The 13,534-nt window shown below is 39.7% G+C and overlaps 1 protein-coding gene across 1 annotated transcript; it reads left to right on the forward strand.

Annotated features, from left to right (window-relative positions):
• LOC137298303 (uncharacterized) lies at positions 1–9,438 on the forward strand. Its single transcript, XM_067830501.1, has 6 exons — positions 1–869; positions 1,530–1,610; positions 2,254–2,397; positions 4,628–4,777; positions 5,539–5,796; positions 7,375–9,438. The coding sequence occupies exons 1-6, from the start codon at positions 457–459 to the stop codon at positions 7,484–7,486; spliced, it is 1,158 nt and encodes a 385-aa protein (XP_067686602.1). The 5' UTR covers positions 1–456; the 3' UTR covers positions 7,487–9,438.
• Positions 9,439–13,534: the final 4,096 nt, after the last annotated feature.

Raw genomic sequence — 13,534 nt, forward strand, 5'->3', positions numbered from 1 at the left:
GGCAGAAGGGGAAGCAACTCTCATAAGTTCCACAAGTTTTCATTGTTGCCGTTCAAACGATGAATCTACGGATTTATTTCCTTATTTGTCTATCGAGGGGTGTTAGAACTTTATGAAATGTCGCCCTAGGAAGTTTCAAGGCACAATGCCTTAATGTAGAGGTAGCATAGCTTACTACGAAAGCCGAAACGTTCGCGCGGATTACTGTTATTCTCAAAGCATGTTTTCTGAGATACTGGCTTTTGTATGGCTTTTCCGTTAAATATTTGATTCACAAGTTGAAATATCAGACTGTCCAGGTGTCATTTCCAGAATGTGTTCCTTCCAGTATGGTATTCATGTAGCTGGTACTTGTAACAGAATGTTCAGTGGCTAGGAGGATAATGCGTCAACTCCAGCATGGATTTTGCATGCAGATCTTAGAAGTCTGATTTCATATCGCAGTATGTGACAGAAATGGCCAACCCAGACTATGGCTTCTATCTTAACAGCAACAACAACAACAACAACAGTTATTTGCCAAGTCTACGGCACCCATCACCGTTTTTTCCATTGACGCAAACTACACATATGCCGTCTTCCATTTATCAAAACAGTCAGATTGGACAAAATGTCACGTCCAATTTTACATTCACGTCTCCAACTCAGACCAATGTTGTATCCTACGCCTCACCGATGTATACTGCCTCAGTGTCCACGACGCACAGTCCATACCATGGACCTCGCACAGCCCCAGGGACTGGTGCAAGGTGGCAGCACACTGTACCACAACAGATGCCATGGATGACTACAGTACCGCAGGGGAACTCTCCAGTCATAGTATTCACAGCCCAGTCATCCCAGTCAACAGCATTAAATCATTCACCTTTGTAAGTATCCTCCATGGGTTGTAATCAAAAGGGCCAAAAATTGACACATCTGAAGGGCCAAAGAAAAGTCAAAAGGACCATAGATCAAATGATTATATATGTTGTTTTATTCGTATCAATTTGTAGTAATCATAATACATTGAAACCTAGATAAGTAAAATGGTGATAAGTGGCAGCCCCGGATAAGAAAACCTGTCCCATGTCTTCATTATATGTGATTGTTTCATGTTGGATAAGTAAAATCGAATATTCTTTATTCAGATAATGCGATGTTTTGATACAGATTCTTGTATTGTTGTCAAGCTAGTATCAGTAAGCTAGAAAACAGGGTAATATATATATATATAAAGTACATACTTCGCTAAAACAGCAAGGACATTAATTTGGATACACAGTGACGATGTGATGACACCGGATTTCATGCAGAAGCCAATATGAAGTCAGGAAAAAGGGATTACATGTAGAAGCCAGTTGGGGGTTACAGACAGGTTTCTGTTAGTAAATAAAGCTAGTTAGGGTAGGTTGATGAGTTCAATGTATGCAGAGGGGATGAAGTAGCCATGATCTATATTGATTGGGGATTGGTGTCATTTGATGTGGATTAAACCACAAACCAACCAATCATCATTCTCCTCATCACAAGATTTCTTTCTGTTACAGGACTTCACATTTTGAGCCTAAAGCATCCTGTAGTTTTACTCAGAGAAGGCCCAAGAGACATTGTGAACTACATTATGACTCGTAAGTCTTTTCCCATCTGTGGTTACATATAACAGGGTTTCACTGTTTGCAAATTATTGTATCTTGTATGCAAGCAGATTGAGAACTGAAACAAATAATATGAGTCCTGCATTATTTCTGAATCATTAGCATGCCAATTGAATGTGGTCTGAGTGAAATAGCCATGTTACTCTGTGCTGGGTGCAGTCACAAAGAATGTAGGGGAGATAGGGGTTAGATGTTATCTCCAGCAACACTTCCTTGTTAGCAAATAGCAGAATTTGTTAGTCATACTTGTCAGATGTGGTGTAGATCAATCTTGTGATCGCTGTCACTGGATTGTTGGGTCCAGACTCGATTATTTACAAACCATCTTCCTATGGACAGTTGCTGAATGCAGCGTTCAAACAAAATGAAACAAACTTTCTCTTAAAGTAGCAGTGAATGGGTGCTCCTTTTACAGCTAACATATGTTTAGTTAAGCCTCTGTAGCAGGCATGTGGGTGGGGTAGCCTAGTGGTTAAAGCATTCTCATGTGGTTCTATTCCCCATATTGATACAGTGGGAGGCCCATTTCTGATGTACCCAACAGCGACATTACTGGATTAATGCTAAATGCAGTGTAAAACTAATATCACTCTGTAGAGGACATGTTCATTTTCAGTTCAGTGTGTCCTAGCACAAAGATCCGCATCACGGATGAGAAGATGGCTGCTCGGATGCAGGGCTTGAACTTGACTGGGACCTCTGAGTCCACAGACAACAAGCATTACTCTAACTGGGAAAAACTGAAGGAAATAGAGGACAGGTATGGATAATTATGTGAAACGTTAATGGAGAACAGGGCTGTGTTTGCAAACTGGCTTCACTCTTACTTCTGACACCTTCAGTCACTTGTTCCTTCAGGTACTGTCTGATTAAGAAGTGAAGAGTTGCCCTGAATTTAGTTATCACTCACAATATACTGTCCAACCAATATTAGAATGATGTGTGCGAAAGAGACGTTTGTGAAAGGAGAGGGGGAGTGTGCCATGAACTGATCCACTACGTAATCAAAAGAGGAACAGGTTTGAACTACATGCACATGATTTTTGTGATCCTTGCAGTAATCACTTTCTACGCTTTGATTTGGAAGCGTCATGTTTCAGCTTGAGCATTTATATAGTAGTATCTTGGAAAGTGGACTATGAAAACAGTAGTAAACTCTACAGGTATCTGAAACTTATTATGTTGCACTCTAAATTGGGTAAACATGGTCTTGTCATTCATTCACAAAAACTCATGAAGTTTCCTACAGTGTTATTCAATAAATGAGTACGATTTCTGACAACACACACACAGCGCACTAAAAAAAAGCCAGCAATACTAATGGTATATCTGTCAGTACCTTGCGCAGAATAAATGATGAAGGTAAATGCATTCCCGCGATGGGTAGCAGTAAGTTCACAAGCCCAGGGAAAGTGCATACTTGTACTGAAGGGAAATTTGACTTTGATTATTTTGATAAGGTCGCAGTTGGACAGTACATTCAACACTGTTACACAGTAACCAAGACAATGCCAACACTGACAAGCGTTATGAAAATGGCTATTTATGATTTGGGATATACACGGAGTAAAGAAACAATACGTAATTGTCCAAGAAAAATTGGTTTCAAATGGCAGAAACAGGTCCTAATACAGCGAAAAGACATTGTAGCATGGTGTTTGAGATATCCCAGAATGATTTGCCAGTACCGTAAAGAAAAGTGTTCAATCGTGTACATTGACGAAACATTGGTATACACCCATCACACAGTATCAAAATGTTGGCAAGCTGATGAGGAGGGGGCGTTTGGCAGTTGACGATATTCGGGTACCATTCAGGGACATGTCCAAGATTAATTTTAGTCCATTCTGGTACATGTGAGGAGTTCATTCCAAATGCTTCTTTGATATGGCGATTACCATGACAAAGTGAATTTCAAGAATTTCTCTAAGTGGTTGCAAGAAAAATTTATTGTTAATCTGCCCCAAAACATGGTAGTTATAATGGACAATGCCCCTTACCATAGCAAACAAATAGACAAAGCTCCAACAACTGCAAATCAGAAAGGTGAAATTAAATTGTGGCTACAAAACATGATATACCTTTCACACATTCAGTGTTGAAGTCGGAATTGCTAGCACTTGTGAAATCATGTCTGCACAGTCACATATATCATATTCATATAATTCAGAAACCCATGGGTGTACTGTTCTCCGATTACCTCCTTATCACGCCATTTTCAGTGCCATAATCATAATCCCCACCCCAAAACTCAGGAGGGTAATAACTGGACACCATGATAACATTTTACAAATAAAACAGGCACTGAGCATACCTTACTCAAGAAGTTTTATTTTTGTGAATATCAAAGATTCTGCCAAGCTTGTCGATAATGGTTGACGCAAGCAGGACATTTGCAGCTGTAACTTTGCATTTGTATCTCAAGTTATGTTGTATTTGGTCTTTTGTTCAGATATGTAGGGGTGGGGGCAATGGGGAAGCCTGGTGGTTAAGACGTTCACTTGTCACTCCGAAGACCCGGGTTTGATTCTTCACATGGGCACAATGTGCCAAGTCTATTTCTGATATTTCTGATCACAGTCTATTGCTGTGATATTGCTTGAATATAGCTAAAAGTGGCACAAAGCTAAACTCAGTCACTCAGTCAGCTATGTAGATGTTCTGTATATGATCAGTTTGGGACATGGCTTCCACATTGGATCTTTCCTTATAGTCCATGATATTGGATGGCAGAGGGATAGTCTTCAGGTTAAACCATCTGCTCATATTGCTGAAGACCTGGGTTCGAGTCCCCACATGGATATAATTAGTGAAGCCCATTTCTGGTGTCTCCCACCATTATTTTACCAGAATATTGCTTAAAGCAGTGGAAAACTAAACTCACTCACTCACTCACTCACTCACTCACTAAAATGACAGACCATTTCCCCACCATTTCTACTTGTAACTTCACGAAATTCGATGGTCAACTTGGAATGTTTGCTTTCCAGACTCGAAGATGAAGACATGGGGATCGATGCCACTAGTACAACCAACAAGAACACTGAAGACAATTTGCCTCGCCTCAGAATCAAAGCTGGGATCAACCCACAAGACCTACTAAAGTCCACCATCTTACCTAAGACAATACTTGAAAACTTGTAAGTACAATTGGAAGAAGTTCCAGGCATACATAGTGACAGATTTGAAATGTTAATACTATATGTATATAAAGGTGGAAGTCAAGTGTTATAACTCATTCAAATTGTAATGGATGCCATCTGTTTGGGAGAGTTTGTGGCTATGCTCGGGAGAGTTGGTGCCCACTCTTAGTACAGTATGTGTCCCTTTTTAGGGAGTCTTTGTACCACATTTTGGAGAGTTGATGCCTTTCTTTAACTGAGATTGTGCATGTGTGACTGAGAGAGTTCATGCAAATATTTTTGAGAGAAATTTGAAGAAAACTCATCCAAATTTGGACACAGAGACAAAAATGTATCATTTCATCGATGAAATACATTTTCGCCAAAACGATTTGACAAGAAGAAATGCAAAGGTGATAAGTAAGAAATCTGCTTTTGGAGGAGTTCGTAATTAAAGCTTCACTCTTGATTAGTGTCGTATTTTGTTTCTTCGAATCCATCATGATTTAAGTATTTAGTTGACTACTAATTTTATGGTCAAACTATTAATTTTGATAGATAAAACTGCATCTTTGTAGATCTTTGGGAGAGATGTGCAGGTGTTTGCAACAAATAGTACCCCCATTTAGATAACATGTCCCCGGTTTGTAACAGGTTTTCCTGCTTTGGTGAGTTGTACCTGAGGTTTGAAGTGAGCTGACCTTTTTTGGAAGATTGTCATTTTTCTGAGAGTTCCCCTGTTTTAGAGAAAGGTCATGTGCATTATTAACATGTTTCAGAAACAAACCATGCATGCAGGTAGTGTTGTGGAAGCCACCTGGCATTGTAAAGGACATTGAAGGGATGTTTTCACCAAAGTCATCCAGTGGTCAAGACAGCAGTCTAGAGGACTCAACTGACAGGACAGAGGACATCCTTAGCACCATGGAGGACATAGTGACATGTTCAGTGAACCAGGATCTGCCGAGTCAAATACTTCAGCAGCCTGTCCGAAACATCACCATAACAGTGCCTTCACCATCATTACATAAAGACAGGTGGGTATTGTCAGAAACATCACTATAACAGTGCCTTCACCATCATTACATAAAAACAGGTGGGTATTGTCAGAAACATCACCATAATAGTGCCTTCACCATCATTACATAAAGACAGGTGAGTATTGTCAGAAACATCACCATAATAGTGCCATCACCATCATTACATAAAGACAGGTGAGTATTGTCAGAAACATCACCATAACAGTGCCATCACCATCATTACATAACGACAGGTGAGTATTGTCAGAAACATCACCATAACAGTGCCATCACCATCATTACATAGAGACAGGTGAGTATTGTCAGAAACATCACCATAATAGTGCCATCACCATCATTACATAAAGACAGGTGAGTATTGTCAGAAACGTCACAATAACAGTGCCATCACCATCATTACATAGAGACAGGTGGGTATTGTCAGAAACATCACCATAACAGTGCCATCACCATCATTACATAGAGACAGGTGGGTATTGTAAGAAACATCACCATAATAGTGCCATCACCATCATTACATAAAGACAGGTGAGTATTATCAGAAACCTCACCATAACAGGGCCATCACCATCATTACATAACGACAGGTGGGTATTGTCAGAAACAGTCATCATTCTTCACAATTTTCACAGAGATACAGTGACTTCACCATTGACATAAACACCGAGGTGATAGAAACTTCAGTGCAACGATTCCTCTGGCAACATGATAAATACATCCTCGTGATCATGAAAAACAAAAGCACCAGGTATCTGTAGACAAGTATGTACATGTTTTTCTATTTGTGTTTATCATATTCGTTTGAATATTCTGCGCCATTTTGCACGTACAACAGTGGCTGTTGGCACCTGTACATGTTGACCATCTGTGCCGAAAATGGGTATCTGCTATATCAACTTCTGGGCCAAAAATCTATATACACAGTATTGTCTGGCGAATAAACTGGTAGGGCAGTCTTGGTCTGATACGACTGGCAAAAGGAGTAGCATCTTCTTGGGTCTTGGTATTGGGCATACAAAGTTCACCCTCTGCTGGGAGTCTTGTAACAAAGGAAGAGACAATACCTTAAGTACAAGGAGATGGATATTTTATTCCAAGGAGGGCTGGCGAAGGTGTGCACCCGACTGCTACTGACACTAAATTATATGTCGCGTGAAGCTGGGATTATATGAGCTTCGTGTGCCCTTGATTGGTCAACCAGGGATTGGGCATAAATCATTGTTTCTTGTTATCTTAAACAACTTGTTTGTCACTGTCCCACTGACCATTGTTGTCACTGTGTTTTAAGAGGGTCTTTTGCTTGTTCTGCATTTCAACAGTATTCAAGAGCTCTTCGCAGGTCATCCTGTGGTCACTCTCTGGGTACACAACTTGAACTGTCCCTGACTGCCGCTGTCACCAGGTTGGCTGGGGTTGAATTACAGTCTTGCCTTCATGGATAATGTTCAATCACCGGATTGTCTTGACCAGACTTGTTGGTTCTCAGGCTATTGCCATATAGCTAGAAAGAAACACACATATCAGAAACAGACATATCAAACAAATCTCACGCTGATAATCTTTCTTTGTATCCAGGTTTGCCACGACAGTTCTGACCTCAAGCACAGCCGCAGCTGACCGCTGCTTTCCCCACACAGCGGTGACAGATAATTGTGAGTTCATGGAGGACGACAACATGGACCTGTGACATCAGACCAGTTATAGCCCCCTTCATCAAAATTATTTTCATGACTAGTTGTTACAGGAAAATGTTGTTAAGCTCAAAATACCTGTTCATGGTGATGTTCATGGTGTATTCAAGATGTACCATGTCATGTCATTCATAGTCAAAATGGTTTAATGTACGTTCAAAAACCAGCTATGGATTTATGTTCATTCAAAATACAGCCTCTGATTTATTTCAGTTAAAGTATTTTAACAGATTTTCATAGCAATATGACTCTGTTAAGCCTTCAGTGAAATATGAAAGTGATGATTATGCTAGCACTGTGGACCCAAGTGGAACAGACCCTTGGATTCCCTCGTCCTCAAGTTGGCTTCCCTTGATACAGCTGATATAATGTTCAACAGAGCTTTAACCTTCCTTGCTCTGAATTGATGATATAGTGGTGTACAATATACTCGGTACACACAAATATCAGAGGACGATTTTCATGGCTAGATTATTTATTCAGACCTCATTTTCACATGTACAGAAACTTGTGACAATTTTACTAGCTCGGAAATGTAGTTGTGAATAGTCCTGTAGAGAGAATATTTCCAATTTTCTTGCCTCTCGCATATTCCATATAATCCCTTTCTTCTCAGTGTCAGTTTAGTTAGCTCTAAGTGCTGGAATGAATGTTCAACATGTTGTTCCATCACTGAATGTTCTTTTTCCTGGTTGTACATGGGTGTTTCACACTTGTCTGCTGTAATGTCTGGAAGTCTGTAATGTTGTGAAATGTCTGAATTGTTTGTCTGTCTCCCAATAAGTGTTATGTAGATTCTGGCAACTATCAATACTTTAGTCTAGACATTGACCTTGACCTTCTCAGGAAACATTGACCTTGAAATTGACCTTGACCTTTCATTTTGTGACATTCATGGTCTGTGTGTTCACATTTTGACAATAAAGGTGCACTTCTTATATTATTACCACACTAACTTAAATCATGCTTGGTCGCAGGTGATTATTAGGGAACATAGCCTTGTTTCAGAAGGAAACCATTGATGTTTTACTGGTTCAAGCACTTAACGATGTTTCACTGGTCTTGTCTGTGTGGGCATGGTCTTGGCTTATGTGGCCTTACATAAGACATAACATATGAAATATTTTGGATTTCACTGTGTAAAGAACATATTCAAGTACTTTTGATAGGTTGAGTCGAATCCAGGATTTTTTCTCATAAATGTTCAGTGCAATTGTTTTGTTGTTTATTTTTTTCATTTTTTTTCACAACAACATTTCAGTTCTATCTTTGATCTTTTTCCAAATACATTTTGGGGTTTCTTTTTTGTCCAAATTAAATTTTCAGCATTTTATAAACTAAATCCTGGTTTCCCAACTTGGAGTGTTAAGTGGTCAATCCAGGTTCTAGCCAAAGCATTGATAGAGCCTTTGTGTGACTTGTACTCTGTCTTGGGAGTGATAAATGATTCTGTTTAATTTCAGGATAATTGAGACAAATTGGAGGCAGCAATTGACATATATATTTATCCTGCTGTTACATGGAATTCACAATGAGAATTTGAATTTGTACAAATCATGATTTCTCTTGACATTCATGTAACCATAGCAACAATGTTCTGTTGCTGAAAATGATGTTCTCTGTTATTTTTCCCTGATATCAAAGAACTTGGCACTGAATTATGAATTTGTTGGAATTTGAAATATGGCATTTTCAGGCTGGTGCAACCTATGGTATATATTGACTCTACTGGGTGGATAACTGGCTGCTTTTGATTGTTTTCACAAATATATTTTAGCCCTACAGAACAGGGTGTACAAAGTTTAAATTGTTTTGAATTATATAGTTTTGGGGTATGGACACTTTCTCAGTGTTACAAATAGTTTAGAAATAATGTCGGCTTCAACTCAGAAATAATTGATTGTCATTGTCCTATTCAGATAGTAGTAAAACACTTCTAGTTTTTGTATCTATTGTTTCTGTTGTTCTGTTGACACATGATATTCCTTGTAAAGATTTATTCAGCAACCCATGCTTGTCCAAAGAGGCCACTAATGGGATCAGGTAGTCAGGCATGCTGACTTGGTTGAGGCAAGTCATTGTATCCCATATGTGTAGATGGATGCTCATGCTGTTGATCACTGGATTGTCTGGTCTAGACTTGATTATTTACAGACCGCCACCATATAGCTGGAATGTTGCTGTGTGTGGCTTTAAACAACAAACCAACAAGCAATATTGTTTCGATCACATGGACATTTTCCAATATGGAACTGGTATGGTGCAGCAGTCATCCATATATGTGCCCCGAGGCACATATTAAGGGTGGACGATAACACACGGTCAACTGATATATAGCAATTCAAACTTCAAAATTATTGTGGTACCCTTTTCGCGAACTGGCTTACTGATAATTTTTTCAAGACCATGATCGGTAATTTTCATGATCTAATACAAATATTACACTAGGATTATTATGCATGAACAGTTTTGTGAACGAGTTTTGGTCATATATTTGCCTTTGAGTGACTTTCAGACCGTATGAGTTAACATATATCACAATATATTGCAATGCGAAACCTTTGGCAATACCCAACACAGCCTATATAAGAAAAATGATTTTACCCTCTATGAGGAGAAAGCCTGGCCTTACATGGTGCAAGCACTTGTACTGTGTTATAGTGGGTGACTATTTTTGAACAATATCCCGAGCATCATTTTTTACTGTTACAGTAGTGCAATTGACCCGTGAAGGTCTGGGGTAGAATAGGCCTTCAGCAACCCATGCTTGCTGTAAAAAGTGACTCAGCTTGTGGTAAGAGGCGACTAACCGGATCGGGTGGTCAGGTTGACACATGTCATCGGTTCCCAATTGCACAGATCGATGCTCATGCTGTTGATCACTGGATTGTCTTGTCCAGACTCGATTATTTACAGACCGCCGCCATATAGCTGGAATATTGCTGAGTGCGGCATAAAACTAAACTCACTCATTCACTATCATGCACACCTTATTGTTAAGGTTTCACATTACGGAATTGACTTCTAAACCCATATCTCTGATCACGTCAGCTTCACATGTCGCAACAGCTTCACGTTTCACACCACTTGTCTAATCTGTCTCACGTATCGCATCTGTGCACCTGAACCAGTGATTCACGTTACATCACGTGGTGGCATGTGACAACGCATGATAAGGCGATTCACATGTCGGTTGTACACGAATTATCGGTTACCTGAACAATCCGTTTGGCTCAATAGCGGACCGATGAATTGCAGTGTCACGTAAAATACACAATGAAACACTGATCATTATAAAAGCATATGACCAACTTTTCACAATTTATGTTCTAAAAATAGAAACACACACACAAAAACTATCGTTGAACTACTGACGCAGGTCATTATTTGTCACGAGGGATGGGTACAGAGAAAGGGACAGCCAGGTGTTCGAAATGAACCGTGTGACATAAACTCGTTCAGTCTAGGAGATGTATCCATTCATTCAATTATTTGCGTACAAAGTAGACCTTACTTGACGTTGCGACCCGTGAAGGTCTACCTTGGGTTGATATAGGCCCTCAGCAACCCATGCTTGCCTTAAAAAGCGACTGTGCTTGTCGTAAGAGGCGACTAAGTTGGTTGACATATGTCATCGGTTCCCAATTACACAGATCGACGCTCATGTTGGTGATCACTGGATTGTCTGGTCCAGACTCGATTATTTACAGACCGCCGCCATATAGCTGGAACATTGCTGAGTGCGGCGTAAAACTAAACTCACTCATTCACATGATGTCGCTTCCCATTGCCATTCCCTGGGTCAGGGTTCAGCACTACGCATTGTCATTCAGACACTATGGTTCACATTTTTCAGACATGTCAGACAACTTGATGTTGAGTTCTCACGTGACTTACGTACACACAAATCCATTTCGGATACGAATACATACGTATTCAAATAGCTTTTGTATATCCTGGTGATTACATGGCCAAAATGTCACGTATGTGTGTTGTATCCGTGCGTGTCACACTTATGTTTCGACCAGGAATGCTTGGATAAGCAGTAAATCTATCTTGAACTCAACAAGCTCGTGTAAGAGTTTTGGGTCAACAATGTGAGGCGATGAAGTGGGTAAGTGAGTTTAGTTTAAATATTCAAGCTATACGGCGGCGGTCTGTAAGTAATCAAGTCTAGACCAGACAATCCAATGATCAACAGCATGAGCATCGATTATATTTGCTTACCAAGTCTGCGAGCCTGACCATCTGATCCCGTTAGTCGCCTCTAACGACAAGCATAGGTTACTAATCTTAGATCAGCCCGCTTCTTCACAATTGACGGATATTTTGATATATTTTCTACACATTTATCAAAAGAGTGCAATAAATTCAGCTTATTAACTTTACCAATGCGTGGAGAAACTGTGGACAGACAAAGCAAAGCAGAAATAGCTTGTGAAGCGTTTCGTATCAGCTACCGACATTTGTGAAAATTTTCATCACGACACTCTTTGGACATATTCATTCTTCATTTTTTAAATTATTTTCAAATTATCAAACAAGTTAAATGCGTTATAAAGTACCTTATTTACTAAACTTCAAATAAATAGTCCGTGATAAATACTGAAGTACATGTAATACCTCAAAAGCTTGTAAATGTTTCGTTTTAAAAAAAATAATTCCTGGTAACATTTGGAATTATGTGTAGGTTATTCAACAATTTAACTGTATCGGGTAAAAACACCTCAACAATTGCCATACTCTGTAGATTTGCATCTTATATGATAATTGTGTATAAATATACTTACAACTTTTGCTTCCAAACTCCATAAAGAGGTTTAATGTACGTATTCCCTCATTACGTTTAACACTGTCGTCAAAAAATGAGCAAGCCTGATTCTCGGGAGGTGGTATTACATGTATTGAGTTAATATGCCCCACATTATAGTCACTGTCTGGGATTTGAGTGGTAAGACAATGTGTACACATACATATACAATGTACACGTGTCAACGCTGCTAACGTGAAGATAATGTTAACTTGACGACATTGGAATGACATTTTTCACCTTTCCCCATTATATTCAATTTGGGTGGCCAAGTGGTTAAAGCGTTCGCTCGTCGCGCCGAAGAACCGGGTTCGATTCTCCACATTCGAGCATTGCAATGTGTGAGGCACATTTCTGGTGTCCCCCGTAGTGATATTGGTTTCAATACTGAGAGTAAAGGAGTGAGGCCGTTTCCTTAGGCTAGGTTATAATTACAGTGGAGGCTGTCATAACCGGCATCTGTCTTATTTAGCAAGTTGTCATTACCGGCATAAAATCCAAGTCCCTTCCGTGGCTTGTACATTTATCATCAGCTCTCCAATCCGGCACACTGTCTAAAGCGGATTGATTCCTCAGTCCCAATGAGTGCCGGATTAGACAGCTTCCACTTCCACAAAACACACTTACTTGACAGATACCTGATTCATGGTCCGACTTGTTCATGTGGCCTTAACGACGAAGATACTTTTCATTTCTGTCTGTCATGTCCACACTATACCCAGTTCAGATGTGATAAATACTTCGTCATTTACCATCTCAGCATACATACAATACGGTAATGGCGATTCATCTCATTATAAAATCGGTTCAAAATTACATATTTGAAAGCAGCCACTTTACGGAATTAACAGCCTAAGAATATAAAATGACTCACTCACTCACTCACAGTCTTTTGATGATGTTTATAATGATGATACTGACGATTACGATGATGATGACGTCTCTATTGTCTTGATACACTTCTTTTGAAAACATATTTGTGAATTTCAGATACATCACCTAGAATTCATTCTTATAACAAAGCTTGTTACCATCGCACTAAACCAGGACGACTCTACTCCCCACCTTCCCACCCTTCCTACACGTTGCTTTTACTGATGACAAGTTTCTCCACTCCCTCCCACCACCCCCCACCCCTCCACCCAGCAACCCATCGTCGTCGTCATCGTCACCATCATCACCGTCGTCGTCGTCATCATCATCATCACCGTCATCATCATCATCATCATCATCA

Source organism: Haliotis asinina, chromosome 1 (assembly GCF_037392515.1).
Source record: "Haliotis asinina isolate JCU_RB_2024 chromosome 1, JCU_Hal_asi_v2, whole genome shotgun sequence".
Taxonomy (NCBI): domain Eukaryota; kingdom Metazoa; phylum Mollusca; class Gastropoda; order Lepetellida; family Haliotidae; genus Haliotis; species Haliotis asinina.